The sequence below is a fragment of the Pogona vitticeps genome, chromosome 6 (genome assembly GCF_051106095.1).
Source record: "Pogona vitticeps strain Pit_001003342236 chromosome 6, PviZW2.1, whole genome shotgun sequence".
Taxonomy (NCBI): domain Eukaryota; kingdom Metazoa; phylum Chordata; class Lepidosauria; order Squamata; family Agamidae; genus Pogona; species Pogona vitticeps.
In genome coordinates this window covers 106,643,333-106,661,745 of record NC_135788.1, presented here as the reverse complement: position 1 = coordinate 106,661,745, position 18,413 = coordinate 106,643,333, and the positions used below count along the sequence as shown (strand labels likewise).

Sequence of the window (18,413 nt, the reverse complement as noted above, 5' to 3'; positions counted from 1 at the left end):
AACTCAAAGGGGGCACAAGTGACACTCCATTGACCATATTGTTGGGGAGCAGCAGAAGCAGGCCAAGCCAAAGGAGAAGAGCAGAGAGAGGCTTTTAAACACAGCAACAGGACAGCTGTGGTGGGGCAAAAATGGAAAACGCCCATGCCAAGACAGCGGAAGAGTGCCTGGCTTACTTTGGAGTGAATGAAAACACAGGCCTCTCTCCTGAGCAGGTGAAGAAGAACCTAGACAAATATGGACACAATGGTAAGTGCCCATCAAAATGATGGTCTTCTTTTTTACCCATATGGCTAGGTGTCAAGGTGCAGGGAAGTGCAAAATGAAAGGGGGAAGGGAACAGAAAGAGATGCATGGACCACTGAAGGATGGACTTGGAAGAATGGGCATGAGAACCGAAGGAAAACAGGAATGATCAAGTACAGGATGGCAAGGTGGAAAACTGCAAACACATGGATTCTATACCTTTTCAATGAATGAATGCAAGGGCAGATGGAAGGAAGGATTTGATACATCTTAAAGCATAATTACTATATCGTTATTTAGTTACAGGAGAGAGGGAGGGAGGGAGGAAGGGAGGATGGATCTGATGGGAACTTGGAAGTTATTGATAGAAGGTGAATAGGGATGGAGACAGAAGCAATAGCAAGCGATGAAGCACTGAAGATTTCAAGCTTGGGGAAGAGAGCCAAGCTGGGGACAGGGCAGCTGCTACTTTGCTAAGAATAACCCAGTAATTCCCTTTGGTATGAACCAGATATCAAAATTGCTGATGGTCAACTTGTAGGAGCAGCCAGGAGCTGGGAGAGGGATGTGTTGATCTTTCACATTTATTGAGGGTGAAGCTTGTTGGATGCAGGATAGAACTGAGATAGGAAAATCCTTGGGGAAATGGGTTAAGTAACAAAATAAAATGGCACCATGGAGTTCATTAAGAAGAGAAGAACATTAGTTCAACGGTAGGAGCATCCTGCCAAAGATATAGGCAACTGAACATGAACAACAATGTAACGCCTCTCTGTTTTGTCATACGTGATGTCCTCCAAGATCTTAGTCTCAATTTTAGTGAAGGAAATGGGGAGAACATAAATACTGGACTGCCCAGTAAGATTATGGCAAGAATTTTACAACATGGGATTGTGAGTATTTATCTATGCCACTTTGTGTTATGTGCATAAATGTGCAACTGCCTGTAACACACACCATTTTGCATCTCCCAGTCTCCTTCTGGAGTCCAGCCATAGAGGACCTGCTACTCTCAGCATAATTTCTGCAGCAGTAGCTTGAGCTCTATCATTTATTTCAAAACTGTGTTCCATAAACATAGGGGCTCCTCACAGTCTATAGCTGTGCCCCATATCTGTCTTACAGTGTAAACCTGAGTGTTACCCTATGTCTTAATTCTCCTGTTCAGTTCTGGTCCCTCCTTTAACTTGAGCTCCGTACAAGAAACCAACCTCTTCATAAAGTGAACTCACAGAGCCTTTTAAATCTCAATCCTTTCTCTGTCTCTACCTTAGTAGCACAGTCTGCGAAGTCATCATCACAAACACCCTAACCAACTTCTCTTTCTTTTTCTTTCTTTATATGTTGTCTCCAAAATGCACAGAACTTCCAGCAGAAGAAGGTGAGCCCTTAACACAAGTATGGAAAGGCGTTGTAGATGTTAACACAATTCTCTGTAATGTCACGTACCTTGGGTACAATGATCTTGCTTAACTTTGAGAAAGGCCAACTAGGGCTGCCAGGTTGGACCTGATGTTTTTGACTGTTAGCCTCCTCAGAGCCTCTAAAGTGAAGAGTAAAACCACAAGATGAAGTAATACAAATGCGAACTGTATTTTCTGCTTAGTCTGAAAGGTTTTGCCATGAGGTTCACCATGAGGTTTTCCATTAGGAGCTCCTACCCTGAAGTAACAGACTGAGCCAGGGTCACCTGACTGGCCCAGTCTTTGTCCCTAAAGGCCTCACCTGTCTCCTACCAGAGTTCATCATCACCTGAACAGCCTGGCACACCTTAGCTTCTAAGGTTGCCTATCCTCTGCCTCTTAATGCTTGAATTTCAGGATGCTAGCCAGTCCTCCCATAATGACCATCACAGTTCATCAAAGCACAGCCCTTTGAGGTATTGCTGGGTTAGCAACGAACATTTAGGAGGACAGAGTTGATTCCTCAAAGAGGCAAACATCCCTTTAGTGCCCTAGTATAGGGAGAAAGATCAACTTTTGTTAAGATGCAAAAAGGCCTCAAGGGGTATCATTTTCCCAAGCTTCTCAGATTAGGCCTTATTCAAAAACCTATGTCAGAGGCAATCTCTTGTGGAAATTGCAGATCATTTGGAGTGCCTGCTGCATCTACCTTCCCCTCTTCTACCCATTTCTCACCTCAGAAACAGGGCAAGGAAGGCCAACAGAACAAGTTCTTCCTCCTTTTTCTTGGCTTTCTTTAAGACTTCCCTTCCCTCTCTTTCTTGCTTGTCAGGCAAATCCATATGGGAACTGGTGGTGGAACAATTTGAAGACTTGCTTGTGCGAATCCTTCTGCTCGCTGCATGTATCTCCTTTGTAAGTAACCACCATATTGGGCCTGAGTGACCTATGAGTTCTGTAATTGATACGGGACTGAGGAGGATCTCTCAGTGCAGGAGCCAAGGAAAGGCAAGGGGCCTGGGGACAGGAGCTACAGTGTTGAAAGAGATCACTGTGTAGTGGAGGGGCCTCAGTCCATTCCCAATTAACAAGGATTAGTTCTGGCCTGTGTTGGGAAACTGCCATATATTCTGCAAGAACCTGGGTTGATCGTAGCTGAATAATTGCAAATATTTATTCTGTAATGTTAAATCCTCCTGACCCACACCATCAGGTGTTGTCCATGGGAAACTGGAGTTCACACACACTGACAAAGCTCTTTAACTATAACTGGAGGACTTAATGAAGGCCTAATTTGAACCTGTGTCCAGTATACTGAGCATTTGAAGAGTGTATTTTTTCCCTCAGCGCTGGCCATTTAACAGTGCTTAAGATGTGCATTTAAATCATGAGATACGTGGAAGTTTTTTTCAGCCAATGGTGGCTCAAGCTTCATTTCTCACTGTCTGTGCCTTGTACTTGACAGAAGCCCTGGCCAGTTAATCAGTTGAGGTTATCCTGCATTTAATTAAGCATTTTTAAACTGCTTCCTGTACATTCATTAATTAAAGGTGCATTTGCACACCCATTTTCCTTCCTTTTCTTTTTTTTCTTTAAGAAGGAGAAACAAATTGAAAAATTAATCTGGAGTGTTTGTATGGGGTGGAGGGCAGTACTGTAATGTTGTCCGTGGCTTTCGGCTAATTAGTGCTGTATACTGCCAGCTTCTGCTATAAATTTACAGAACCAGCTCCCTACTCAGCTTAATCCCAGAGAGCAGCTTGTATACCTAGAGAAGGTTGTCATAACAAAATACAGGGAATTTAATTCTCAGCAGCCTGACCGCTTAAATTAGCTATTTCTGCCTGTACCCTAATAAATACTTATACCAAAGCCAGCAATAGGAAAATAGGTTAATTGGAGAACCTTTACCACCCCTTTGGGAAACTTTTCCACCCGTACCACCACTACCACCACCGTTACCATAAAACTGAAGGCAATAGAAGCTGAAGTTTCCCTCAACACAGCTTGTCCTGCTACTCAGTTTCTTGACACTTGAGATGTGGCCTCCTTAGAGTGTGATATTAAATCCTCCAGGAGCACATGGCCTGGCTCAGCAACAGGAGGTTGCTGTAAAGGTCATAAGTTAGCGGCTTGGTTCTCATGTCGCCTGTCCCCTCCACCTCCTTCTTACTAAACCCAGGAGCCCTCCTTGAGTCTTCTCAGACATGCAGGAGAAGGACTGTGTCAAGGGCCTGCCTGAGACATTTTGCTGCCTGAAGAGAAAGAAAGACTAGCACACTTTCCACTGTTCCACATGCAGACACTTCCAGCTGAGTCTCAACTCAGTATAGCATAATCCAGCACATCCCAGGGAAGCATGCCAGTTTAGGAGGTGAGGCAAAACATTGTGGGGGTGGGTGGGTTCATAACTGCCACCCCTTCTCAGCATCTGCTGAGATGGCTGCTTTACTTTGCTTAATCACATGGGGTGTGGGGGTGTCACCCTACTTGTGACTAGATATATCTGGTCCAGTCACTAGCCACTTCCTCATTCCATCGGGGGGGCATAGGGGGGGCATAATATGCTTTTCAGAATGGATGAAAGGTCTGCCCCCCCCCCGGGCCTGGATTTAATAACATATTGTAGGAAAAATAACGCCTTTGTAATGCACATATTTCAGAATGGTAAACTGGAAGATGATGCGAACTCTCCATTACATAACCACAGGTATACACTTCCTCCAGTTTGCTGGACTGATACAGCGCTAGATTTATTTCTTATTCTATGGCATATTTTCAATAATTGAATATATTCCCTAGTCACCCTAAGAAGAATCACATCCTTGGTATCTGACAAATCGGATAGCATGGTTTCCACTAATACTATGACAATTTTAAGAATCCACACCATAAATCAAGGGGCTGTAACTAACATCATGTGGATGTTGTTGGACTGCAACTCCCATTATCTCACATAACTGGTTATGTACTCTAGAGCTGATGGGGGCTGTAATACAACAGTATCTAGAGGGTCACAATTGCACACTGCTACAGTAAACTGTAGGTTTCTTACAGATTACCAATTGCGACTATGGAACTGGGAATTAATTGGGGTGTGTGCGTGCAACAGACCCATTGGTAATATTAATTACAGAGATCTCAATGCTGTCCGGAATATTTTCAGCTCAACATTGCAAGACACATTTGTAGGACTGACTTGATACCATCATTCTTGCAATTTTGAGTCCTTCTGAAATCATGAACATAACCACATTTTATGTTGCATCCCAGCAAGTGTCCAAGCACCAGTGCCCAAATTATTCTTCTGGAATACACACACACATGCATGTGTTGTGCCCTCCAGCAGGATGCAATGTGGGACCCTGTATACATTTCATCTGTAGATGACACAAGCCTTCCTTTCTCTTCTGAAGCTGTGTGTATAATTGCACACTTGCACCTGCCTACACAATTATATTATATCCATTATATCTATATGCTTGCTTAGGCATACTCAGGCAAGCAGGGGCCATTTGCACCCATGTTCTCAGATTTCATGGGATCAAATTACACTCTTCATCTTGTGCACATGCAAAGCACAGTCTGAGTTCAGCTGTCTCTAGATTCCAAATGTTGAGAAGAATCAAAAGGCAAATGCAATCCCAGAAGGATAAGAGAAAAAGGGAGGGGTGGGGAGAGACTGAGCAGGGACTCCTTATTAAAAGAGAAAAGCTACGTATGTATATGATGGAGACTGAAGATTTGTTCCCCTCCCCATGCTGCCACTTCAGAGTTAACCATGTATGTCTTCTTCATAGGTGCTGGCCTGGTTTGAGGAAGGTGAGGAGACCATTACAGCTTTTGTGGAACCATTTGTCATTTTGCTGATCTTGATTGCCAATGCAATTGTTGGAGTATGGCAGGTAAATGAATTAACTAAATAAATAAATAAAAATTATAACCTGCTTCAAAATACTTTGCATATATTGACTGTTGTCATTGTAACAACCCTGTATGATAGGTCAGTGAAACTATCAATGTGTCTAGGGGAGAAAATGGAAACCCTTCAAGAAGGGCACACAAGGGACCTCTGAATTAGAAAAAAAAAAACATTCTTGATTTGCACCCATACATGCAACCTGGATTGCTGCTTTTTTTTTTTTTTTTTTTGCTTGTTTACTTGCTTTTGAAAGAAGGGAATGGTATGATGACAGAAGAACATCCTCTTCTGGATAAGTTGTTTTCACAGGGACAAATCGCTGCCACCTGCCAGAGTGTCTAAACTATGATTATGCCTGTTCTGCTTGCAGGAGAGGAATGCCGAGAACGCCATTGAGGCTTTAAAAGAGTATGAGCCTGAGATGGGCAAGGTCTATCGGTCGGACAGGAAGTCTGTGCAGAGAATAAAGGCCAGGGACATGGTTCCTGGTGACATCGCAGAGGTGGCAGGTGAGTGCTGGGCCAGGGCAAAGGACTTAAAGAAGAGGCAGTGATCCACTTAGGATGAAAAAGACTCAGCAAGCAGCAAATTGGAATTAAGGAGATATTGGCACAACTCCAGACATCTTATGTAGCCTTTATACCCCTCAGTGGCTCACAGCATAGGTCCCCAACTCAAAATATGTAATTAGAAATGATGATGTTGCTGTTGGGGTGTTGAGGGTGATGTTCAGAATAACTGCTCTTTTTTAATTGAACAGAGAGTCAGGTGATCCTTCCTCTAATGGCTATGCATTAAAAATCATGGCTATGCAAAAAACCAGCCTCTGCTTTTCTATAGGCCATACCTTCTTACGGACCAAGTGCGATTGTGAGTCAGTTACGTCAGAGGCTTTTCTGTTCTGCCTTCTGGAGAGAATGTGGTCTTTTTGATGGTGTGGCAAAGGCACTTTGGGGAAAAGATGGTCTCAGTATTACTCAGGCAACATTAACTGCGGCAAATGGATCAGGAATTGGTACTGCTGTATCTCCACTACAGAGACTTAAAATGGTTGAGAGTCTGTGATGTTTGAAGCAGTTGTTGATGTGATCATTGCATGTCTGGATTATATAGGCCGTATTCTATGCCTTAGCAGGATCAGTCAGCAATTGAGGATTGAATAGCCTAGGACAGGCATTACCATATTAAGTACAGTGGTGCCTCGCTTAGCGATTGCCTCGTTTAATGATGTATTCGCTTAGCGATGAGGTTTTTGGAGCAATTTTGTGCTCCATTTAGCGATGTTCCCTATGGGGAAATTTCGCATAGCGATGTTCGGGACCTTGCCTCGCTTAGCGATTACAGTTTAGGTCCCCCTGTTTCGCTTAGTGAACCTACAGTTCAATACATTCCAATGGGGGGGGGAAATTCACCAAAAATTAACGAAGAGTCAGAACAAAGCCAAATTAGGTTTGCAAAGGTTTTATAAGGTGCACTAACAATTCCAAGCATTTAAAACAGTTTTCGAACATTTTAAGACACTTTAAAAATAGCGAAAACAGACCTGTCAAAACCACTGGAATGCATTGAATAGGCTTCAATGCATTCCAATGGGGGAAACATTGTTTCGCTTAGCGAAGTTTCCTATAGCGATTTTCGCTTAAGGACGGTAATCCATTCCCACTGGAATGGATTAACCGGTTTTCAATGCATTCCTATGGGAAATGGTGTTTCGCTTACCGATGTTTTCCCATAGCGATGTTTTTTTGGGAACCAATTAACATCGTTACACGAGGCACCACTGTACCTAGCATGTAAGGTGTTGGGTGTTGAACAAGAGAGCACCATTTCCTGAGAAATGTAGGATAACCACAGGCAGTGTGGTCAGAAATTACGTTTTGCGGCTCATATAAGGAAGAGGAGGGTTCTAGCTGAGAAGAGAAGGTTCAGCAGAACTTCTGTTTGAAGAAACAAATAGAGGCAGGAAGCCTTCTCTATCCCTTGCAGTTTATTAAATGGTACAAGAGAATATCAACTAGGCCTTAGTTAGGCCAGGTTCTAAGTCTCAAACAAGTAAGATAATGTGGTATCTGAATTTTTCCTTTTAGAAAATGCACTGCTGATAATCCACTCAATATTCTTCCTGCAACATTGTGGGAACTTTAAGCTGTCCTTGGCAATAACAAACTTGCCAGCAGTCAGACCCTCTTTTCCCCTCCCATTCCCAACCCTTGCGCCTACTTCAGGGCTGGCTTCTGCCAGTTTCACCCTTCAATGGCATTTTTATGCAAAGCCTCAACCTAGGGATTCCCCCACTTCTATTTTCTAAGCCATTATTAGACACTGACAAATTATCTAATGACGGGTTGGGGCAGCAATTACCTGCGTCTGGGGGGGGGTATGTGGGCACTTTTCCCATGGGATCAAATGGTGGCCTCCTTCAACCCCAAGCTTACGGGGGGGGGGGGGCGTATTGCAGATGCTGCTGCTTCAGCAAGATCTTTGTGCCCCCCCGCCAGCCATGCCTGTCCCTCCATCATGGAGCTTGTTTACTCCTTGGGCTTGGCCTGTCTTGACCCTAGAATGGAGGCCGAGAGAGAGGGAAGGGGATGTTTTGGGAACAGACAGTCCCCATGGAGGGTGCAGGCTGGAGGTGGAGCAGTGAAAACAGAGCCCTGAGGAATCCCCTTCAGCTGCACTTACTGGGTAACAGCTGTTCTTGCTGCTGGGCTGTTGGCCAAAATATCCCTTCCCTTCTCTCTGAATTAATTTAATTCAGAGATCATTTACTCCCAGGGCCAGTTGCACAAGTGTTTCCAAAATATAAAGGGCATGCAGCCACCACCCACTACCCTCCTGTAGTCCTTCAGGGAATGGGGCAGCCTCCTGAACATTTCACCCATCCTGTCTTGGGAGAGAGGTCAAAGGTTCCTTGCAGCCCTCAGCGGTTTTGCACCACCTACGGACCTGTAGACAGGAAGAAAAGAGGAAATGCATCACCTAGATATGAGGACAGTAAATAAGCTAATTTATGGATATAGACACAAATCTAGAAAGTACTGCTGTTATTTAAATGGAAAATTCAAGAAGTAAAATATAGGCCGGGTCAGTCTGCAGTCCAAAGGTTAGGTGTTGTGGAACCACTTCAAGGCCTAGAACTTACCGGAGCTTGTTTTGAAATAGGACTTGGACTAGGCAATGTTTAAAGAGCAGAGATTGTCCTCTGTAGAGCAGGACTTGCAGCCAACCTACTCTGCAGCAGGCCTTCTAATTGTATTATTTTAAATGAAGTTTATGTATCTATCTATCTATCTATCTATCTATCTATCTATCTATCTATCTATCTATCTATCTATCTATCTATCTATCTATCTATCTATCTATCTGTCTATCTATCTATCTATCTATCTATCTATCTATCTATCTATCTATCTATCTATCTATCTATCTATCTATCTATCTGCCTTATATGCCGCCCACTCTACCCAAAGGTCTCTGGGCGGCTTACAACAATTAAAATACAATAAAAATACAATAAAAAGATTAAACAATTAAAATACAATTAAAATAGATGCTCTAAAAATTGCCATCAGGACCCACAGTTGATATTATTTCAGTTAAAAGTTCCAAGGTCCTTGCTTTTATGCACTTTCAGCCAATGAGGAGGAATGCCTCTTTAACACATAAATATTGTTTTAAAAAGTGTGTGCATTCCTGTATACACACGCACGCACGCACACACACACACACACACTTATTAACTTGAATTTAGTTCAGAAACGGTTGAAAGATAAATTGCAGAAGGTTCTACAAATGCTTCCTTCTGTTTGATACATAGGACAAAAACTCTTCCACTGTCATACTTAATGCCCACTCATTTGGTCATGCTTCTTAATTTTGCCCCTTGCACTCTTAGTTTATTATACATTAAAATCATTTATAAAATGATTCCCTGCCCTAATTTTAGTTCAAGAATGCCTGAGGAAGTGGGTTTTGAGCCATCAAGTTTCATACTGAAACAAATCTGTTAAGGTGCCACAATGTTTTATCCTTTGTCCCTCGCTTTTGATTTTGTCAATAAATATGTAGATTAAAAGATACTGTTGGGTTTTTTTAAGGGGGGGAAATGAAAGCTGATAGGCCATTTCATCTGGGACTTCCTACTGTAGAGAGCTGGATGCTGTAAGGAAGCCTGAACTTGGAAAAGCTATTCTCAGAATTTTAATTAAAATGTGAACCTCAGAATCTGTCACTTAGATCAGTGGTCCCCAATGCTGGGCCTCCAAATGTTCTTGGACTACAACTCCCAGAAGCCTTCACCACCACCTCTGCTGGCCAGGATTTCTGGGAGTTGAAGTCTAAGAACATCTGGAGGCCCGAGGTCGGGGACACTGAGTTAGATGGCTAAAGTGCCTCAGAAAATGGGAGGTTCCATTCTGAGCTATGGGAGCTAATATAGCCCTTGCTAAATCCCCAGTGTGGTGTAGTGGGTTGAGTGACAGACTAGGCCTCAGGAGGCCTGGGTTTGAATCTCCGCTCAGCCATGGAAAGTCAGTGGGGGTGTGGCACTGGTAAAACCACTCCTTAAATATATTTTATTTATTTATTTATTTATTTATTTATTTATTTATTTATTTATGTATTTATTTATTTATTTATTTATTTATTTATTTATTTATTTATTTATTTTATTTTAATTTATTTTATTTTATTTTATTTATATCCCGCCAATCTAGTCACTTAAGACCACTCTAGGCGGCTTACAGCAAGCGTAATACAATAAATTAAAACAATTTTAAATAAGGGGGAAAATTTTAGACAGGATGAGACAAACACTAGGAGAGAGGAAAAAAGAGGGAAGATCAGGAATTGGCTGAGGGAAAGGCCTGCTGAAACATCAGTGTTTTTAATTGATTTTATCACTTATTAGGGTCGCTATAAGTCGATTCCAACTTGATGGCACAGAACAACAGCTCAGATCCCCCTATCTGTCATGCCCTCTTTTTTTAAAAAAAAACTACACATGTCTGGGGTGAACAGAGGAGCCAAGAGTTTTGTGTGCTTAAGAGTTATACAGGAGAAGGAATTCCAGCCAGGGCCACTTTTCTTATCCAAGCAGGACAAGCTGCACCTGAGAAAATCCTCTCCTAAATGTACAAGGGCTGTCCTATCATTTTTACTTGGCTTCCTCCTAAAGCTCCATACAATATCTTGAAGGAGGGGATTCCACAGCTTAATCATATACTGTACATTGTGGAGACATTCAAGGTTCAGATGCTCCTGGGATGGGGGAATTTGAGACAGAGATAATATTGAGAAGGGATCTTATGGAGCACGTTACCAATTTTGTATACCTCGTCTTTTTTTCGCCTTTTTTCGAGTATGGTTCGTGAAGCAGTTTTAGCATCACCTTTGGGGATATAGGAACATGGTCTTTGCCAACTCTCACCCAGCCTGGCCTGGCCTTGAGTTCCCCTCCTTGTCAAGGGAACCCATGACCTCCCCATCTCCTTGAAGGAGAGAAGGCAACCAGGAGGTGGATGCTGCCCAATAACCGGCTTAGCCTTGTATGGACTGTACCAGGCAGCTGGTGATGCCTTGGGAATGTGATGAGGCAGGCAAGGAGAGAGAGAGAGAGACACTTAATGCGCTGGTGGAAAAGCGAGCTGGGGTGCATGGGGACATCTAGGGTTACTGTGCCCTGGGAGATGGAAGGGAGGCAGGCAAAGAGGAGAGCCAGAATGGAGGAGGGTTGCCTTTTGAGTATGCCAGGAGTTGAGGAATGTGACCAAAGAACTATCCCCCACTTCTCTTAGCCCTCATTCATATGCCTGTAGGCACCAAAACATATCTTCTGATAATTTCTCCCAAACCAAACTCTGTTAGGGTCTCCTCAGCAAGACCTACCTATGTAGATGCTTTATTTATTTAAGAATATGTGTATTAAAATTATGCATTAATTGCTTTCTCACTTCCCGAGGCCCTAAAGGGGGAGGGGACCTTATGTATGCACATGTTTGAATTGGTTGCCCAGTAACCAGACTGGAGCTAATAAACTATTTCAGAACAGCATATAGCTATATGTTACCTAATAAATATAACTCACTTACGGCATGGGGCGATTCTGAGCAGACAGGGTGGGGTGGGAGAGATGAGAAAGGGAAGATCAGTTGGAGATGGGAATACAGTAAACTCCTCTGTTTGGAAGTAACTTTATTTAGCATAGTACAGAAAGAGGAGGGGAAAAAAATCATGGGATAGGTGTCAAAAAGAACCGTGTGGGGTTTTTCTTTTTCTCCGAACAGGGCACTGTAGTAACAGTAAACCGAATTTGAGTTGTTCTTTTCCTAAGAAAGATTCATGCAAATAAAAATGTGGTTTGAAAAATACATTTGGTTTTGTATTATCCAGTGTTTGGATAACAATGAGTCAGAAAAAAAAGGCATAGCAGAATTTTATATACAGTATATAAAAACAGCTACGCCTCTTTTTCAGACTCATTCTGACACAATATATATATTGTAGGAAACTGATTTTTGAGTAGTGTAGTCACATTTCAAAATTGATTAACAATCGATGGCTCTGATTTTAAACAGTTCACTGAAACCAATGTAAATAACTTCTGGCACAAGATTGTCTCTCAAATATGTTTCTTAAAGACGTGAGAGCTAGTGTAGTTCAAGTAGTGATAAAAATCCTTGCTCACCTCATTCTCCAACCAAGAACGATGAACTGCAAAGATTTTTTTTCTTCTTGCTTGCTAGAACAAGAAATGTTTTTGCTAGTTAGAGTTGTTTAATTTGTAAGAGTTCTTGCACAAACCATGCAAATCACATAAAGCTACAATATGCTTCATGGACTTCTAAAAATTAAAAACAAATCACATAAAGCTACAATATGCTTCATGGACTTCTAAAAATTAAAAACGAGGACTGTTTTGAACAACTAGCCATTCTTCTGTGCATCATATGTTATCTGTGCATGCTTACTTTCATTAGAGGAATATACACTAATTTGAGGCAGACATTTAGCACAGATACAAAAGCCTTAAGAGGAAACAATTCTCTCATGCTGTATGTGAGGAATTTCACAGACCTTAAAAACATCCATATTGAGTTTGCTTGATGTGTTGAGACAGGCTAAATCGATGAGAATGAAGAAATTAGCAAATGATCTCTAGGTATGAGAATCAGACTAGTACCCTGGAGATCAGTGTTTGGCTATGGGCAACCACTATCTCTCTGGTGAACGTAACTCATAAGATTCCTGTGATAAAATGGGGTGAGGAGAGACCTGCATATGGTTTGGAGCTGCTTGAAGAAACTATGAGGTAAAAGTATCTAGTAAACGTTTTTTAAGACAAACCTTTGTAAATTCATGTAAAACCAAATTAGTTACCAAGGTGATATGGGGCAAATATTATCAAAAAGAGACAGCAGAATAACCTAAATGATTCCAAAAGTCAGAAATTGCCAATGTTTTTGTTTCTGTTACCTATAAATTGTGTAATCTGAAATTCACTAACTCAATTTGCATAAATCTTTCTTAAAATAGTTCAGAAATGAAGCATTTGCGGTCTCTTTATTTTGGGTACCCACTTGCTTTGTTTAGAAACTCCCCCTGCTTTATTTATAACATGGAACAGATGCTTCCATATTGTGAACTTGAGTCCTTTTAGGAAAAATTTATCAAAATAAACAGGATATATGTATTTAATTACACACATAAAATGTACTATATTATGGCAAAAGGCTAAGTTACATAAACTGCAATCCCGCAGAAATGTGTATGAATATTCACCACTAAATTCAGAGGGACCTCCTTCTTAGTAACCAGACCTAGAGTTCTGATGTAGGAACCGATTTTGATTACATGTGGTCCTATATGATTAACACCCTTTTAAAAATAGAGGAACATACAATTTTACATTTTCCCTCTTCTAAAGTACAGTGACAATTTCCTAGTTTCATCCATTGTTTGGGTGAATTAAGTCCTGATGCTGGTTAGAGACAAACTTGTCATTTTAAAGTAAACTGATGTGTTTTAAGAGAGATTCGGTTTTGCAAGATTATACACACATATTTGTTTTTCAGTCATTGTTGCCCTTGACCAAACATGTGGTGCTGAGTTTGGAAGCAACACAAAACCTGTTTTCCAAAGATAAACCTGAGATTAATACAGTATACTGTATGCTTTTATAGAACTTGGACATTTTAGATTTCTGGACCTATAATTCCCAGATTAGAGGTAAATGGAATCTTCCATTTGTATAGCTCAGTGGTTTAGGCATCCGGCTGTGGAGCCAGGGGCTGGAGGTTCGATTCCCCTCTTTGATAGGTGATGGACTTGATGATCTAGGGTCCCTTCCAACTCTACAGTTCTAAGGTTATAGATTATAATAACTCAAGCTCTTTTCCCATTTGTTCCTCCTTTCCGTTTACCAACAGAGGAAAAGATAGAAGCATAGAAACCTCACTCTGAAAGCAGACCTGATTGGCCGGTCCATTAAATATCCCACACTGTCCTGTGCTGCCCTCCAGTGGTCACCCCAGGCTGCTTCTCACCCCAGCCTTCCACCCCAAGATCTCACTCCCCTTGGCACAGCCACCTGCCATGAATTTTTGGGACTCTCATTTGTAATTTTTCTGCACTATCTGCAAAATATTGGTAGATGGCCTGAAGAAGTGGGCTTGACCCATGAAAGCTGGCTGTTTGTTCAGTTTTTTAGTGGTCTAACAAAGGTGTTACCTACTGTTGCATTTCTGTAATTCTACAGTAGGTGGCAAGAATACACAGAGGAATTATACCAGAAATATCTGGATGTCCCGGACAACCCAGATAGTGTGGTTGCTGACCTTGAGCCAGACATCCTGGAGAGTGAAGTCAAGTGGGCTTTAGAAAGCATGGATAACAACAAGGCCAGTGGAGGTGATGGCATTTCAGTGGAACTATTTAAAATCTTAAAAGATGATGCTGTTAAGGTGCTACACTCAATATGCCAGTGAGTTTGGAAAACTCAGCAGTGGCCAGAGGATTGGAAAAGATCAGTCTGCATCCCAATCCTAAAGAAGGGCAGCGCCAAAGAATGCTCCAACTATCGTACAATTGCACTCATTTCACACACTAGCAAGGTTATGCTCAAAATCCTACAAGGTAGGCTTCAGCAATATGTGGACTGAGAACTCTCAGAAGTTCAAACTGGATTTCAAAGGGGCAGAGGAACTAGAGACCAAATTGCTAACATGTGCTGGATTATGGAGAAAGCCAGAGAGTTCCAGAAAAACATCTACTTCTCCTTCATTGACTACACAAAAGCCTTTGAGTGTGTCGACCACAACAAACTATGGCAAGTTCTTAAAGAAATGGGGGTGTCTGACCACCTTATCTATCTCCTGAGAAATCTATATGTGGGACAGGAAGCAACAGAACTGGATATGGAACAAATGATTGGCTCAAAATTGGGAAAGGAGTACGACAAGGCTGTATATTGTCTCACTGCTTAATTAACTTATATGCAGAATACATCATGAGAAAGGCTGGACTGGAGGAATCCCAAACCAGAATTAAGATTGGCGGAAGAAATATCAACAACCTCAGATATGCAGATCATACCACTCTGATGGCAGAAAGTGAGGAGGAATTAAAGAACTTCTTAATGAGGCTGAAAGAGTTGAGTGCAAAAAATAGTCTGAAGCTCATCATCAAAAAAACTAAGATCATGGCCACTGGTCCTATCTACTTACTTACTTAGCCATTGTTCAGTCTCAAGGTACTATGGCTGATTGTTAGTCCAAAGTCTTGGCAGGCCTTGCTAAAACAATTCATGAGTTGTTGGAGTTCTTCAGCAGAGTGGGCAACAATGGCTGCATCATCAGCGAAGAGGACGCCCCACATGCATTTCAGTTGGACTTTGGTCTTCGCTCTCAATCTAGAGAGATTAAAGAGCTTTCCCTCTGATCTAGTCCGGAGATAGACATCTTCTCTTGCAGTTCCAAATGCGTGCTTCAGCATGGTAGCAAAAAAGATCCAAAACAGGGTCGGCGCAAGGACACAGCCTTGTTTTACTCCACTTCGGATGTTGAGCCATCAAAAACTACAGTGCCCTTCATTTCCTCATGAAAGGACCTGATGATGTTAAGGAGTCGAGGTGGACATCCAATCTTGGGAAGTATTTTAAAAAGGCCATCCCTGCTAACCAAATCTAAGGCCTTTGTGAGATCTATGAAGGTCACAAAGAGTGGCTGTCATTGTTCCCTACTTTTCTCCTGCAACTGTCTGAGGGAGAATACCATGCCAGTGGTGGATCTATTAGCTCGAAATCCACACTGTGATTCTGGATAGACTCTGTCTGCAAGCACCTGGAGTCTCTTCAGCCCAACACGGGCAAGCAGCTTCCCTACAACGCTGAGAAGAGATGCCATGATAGTTATTGCAGTCACCCCTGTCTCCTTTGTTCTTATACAATGTGACAATGTTAGCATCCTTCATGTCCTGTGGCACTTCACCTTACCTCCAGCAAAGACAAAAGATTTCATACAGTTCGCTGGTGATGATCTTATCCCATCACCTCCTGGCAATAGAAGGGGAAGATATGGAGGCAGTAACAGATTCTACTTTCTTGGGCTCCATGATCACTGCAGATGGTGACAGGAGCCATAAAAAAAGAAGCCTGCTTCTTGGGAAGAAAGCAATTACAAACCTAGACAGCATCTTAAAAAGCAGAAACACCACCTTTCTGACAAAGGTCTGCATAGTCAAAGCTATGGTTTTTCCAATAGCGATGTTTGGAAGTGAGAGTTGGACCATAAAGAAAGCTGACCACCGAAGAATTGATGCTTTTGAATTCTGGTGCTGGAGGAGACGCTTGATAGTCCCCTGGAGTGTGAAGACAGGAGGAGAAGGGGACAACAGAGGATGAGATGGCTGGACAGTGTCATCAAAGCTACCAACATGAATTTGACCCAACTCTGGGAGGCAGTGGAAGAGAGGAGGGCCTGGCGTGCTCTGGTCCATGGGGTCACAAAGAGTTGGACATGACTTAACGACTAAACAACAACAACATATCCATCTACCAAGGAGCTTACCCATTGTATTTCTCCACTGAAGTCACTGCTCTGGTTAGGCAATGTCCGTTGAGCGAAGAGGGGCAGTTCTAGAGCAGAGATTCATGCTAAGATGCAAGGGGCCTGCCCTTTGAAGAACAGGCAATTCAGCTGCATTGAATTGGGACTAAGAATCCAATCCTGTACAGGGCAGATGCAACTGAATTACTCTCAGGAGAGTTTATTAGGTGATGTATATTTACTTTGGACTCATAGTCGCTTTTCATTATTTTATGCATTTTGTGGCACCCTAGTGGCTTCCTCATTTAATAGTATGGTAGTATGCCTAAAAGTAATACCTCATGTCTTCCCTGTAATAAATTTATCCAAAGCATTTAAATGAATGAATGAATGAATGAATGAATGAATGAATGAATGAATGAATGAATGAATGGACTAATTTGTAGTTAAAATTCCTGAATATTCTCTCTTTTTCTTTCTCCACAGTTGGTGACAAAGTGCCAGCTGATATTCGGATCATTTCTATCAAATCTACCACTCTGCGTGTGGACCAGTCCATCCTCACAGGTACAAAATGTTGATTGTTATTGTCATTGTATTTTTTAAAAAATAGCAGTAGCCAAGGGACTGTATAGTATACGTGAAGTAAGATTGAGAGAATCCTGCTGTTTTGTGTAAAATCTTAGCAGATCAAAGCAGATCCAGGAAAACAGAAATGTGTCTTGAGGCACCTCTTAAGGAGTGGGAAGGAGTGGATATAAGGATATCTAGAGGGGAAAAGTTCCATAGAAAAAGAAGTGGCTAGGAAAAATGTTTAAATATGCAGCTGGATTTGAACAAATACACTTGCATTGAGTGAATTGTGGGATATTTACTGAATCTGCCCTGCTGAGGGTTAGGGTATGAGTTATTAGAAAAGGATTATGGATCTTTCAGTTCCAACAAAGAGGAATATTTGATTCCCTTAATTGCACAGCAAGGTAGATTAGCTCAATTTAGAATTAAGACTGATTCAGCAAGTCCCCAAAAATGCACACTCCCCCCACAGCATTTAAAAACTAGCTTAAATCATCAGACATTGCTTTTAAAGTAAAAAGAATCAAGATCTTTACTCACAGAAACAACTTGCAAATTGCAGGCTGAAGCTTGATTCAGAAAGCTGCAGTAGTAAATAGTAACAGGTTCCTCTGAGGTTAGCAAGAAAGAGAAAGTGAAAGTTAAAATAGTAAAAGACAAAATGGATTCTCTCTCAGACTGCACAGTTTGAGGGAGCAAACATGGTCAATGTGAAGGAGAGGCTCAGCAGAGCATCCGCCATCTATCTTGTCCCCAAAACTTCTAGAATATGCATGTCTCCTAAACAAAGGCAGCAAACAATTTAAATGAGAAAGGAGGGACCACTTTTGCCTGTCAAACAAAAGGCTTTGGTTAATTGGCCAGAGAGAGAGGAAGAGGTGGTCATAGAATCCAGTGTGCCCCCTGAATGGGGCCAGCCTACCACCAACTAGAAGATGCTGATGCTGCTTTTCTGTGCCAAGACTGGCTGGATATTTTTTTGTCTAACGTGTATCATTGGCTAGGGGGAAAAGTACTGAAATGACAAAAAATAATTGGGAAAGTTCGTTTTAAAATTTATCATGAGAGTTTTTGTTTGTTTTAAAAAATCCTATTCAGGGTAGCTAAAGTGAACTCTATTATGCTAGAAACTAAGTACAGAATTAAAAGGGTACTGGGGGCCTGAGATGCATAAAAATCCTGTCCCCTCATCCCATCCTCATCCAGAAGTTTGTCAGACCTTTT

The 18,413-nt window shown here is 41.8% G+C and overlaps 1 protein-coding gene and 1 long non-coding RNA gene across 3 annotated transcripts in view; one reads left to right on the top strand and one right to left on the bottom strand.

The window, feature by feature from the left end:
• The first annotated feature begins 131 nt into the window (after positions 1 to 131).
• Positions 132 to 18,413, top strand: part of ATP2A1 (ATPase sarcoplasmic/endoplasmic reticulum Ca2+ transporting 1) — a 43,015-nt gene continuing 24,733 nt past the window's right edge. For both annotated transcript variants that reach the window (XM_073004542.2, XM_073004543.2), the window contains exons 1-6: positions 132 to 249; positions 1,610 to 1,627; positions 2,482 to 2,564; positions 5,450 to 5,554; positions 5,942 to 6,080; positions 17,100 to 17,180. In XM_073004542.2, coding sequence (XP_072860643.1) covers positions 132 to 249; positions 1,610 to 1,627; positions 2,482 to 2,564; positions 5,450 to 5,554; positions 5,942 to 6,080; positions 17,100 to 17,180 — 544 coding nt within the window. The remainder of the gene's footprint in view (positions 250 to 1,609; positions 1,628 to 2,481; positions 2,565 to 5,449; positions 5,555 to 5,941; positions 6,081 to 17,099; positions 17,181 to 18,413) is intronic.
• LOC144583380 (uncharacterized) lies at positions 5,322 to 12,420 on the bottom strand. Its single transcript, XR_013537122.1, has 2 exons — positions 12,257 to 12,420; positions 5,322 to 8,517 (listed from the first exon to the last, which is right to left on the bottom strand). It is a non-coding gene; the product is annotated as an uncharacterized LOC144583380 (long non-coding RNA).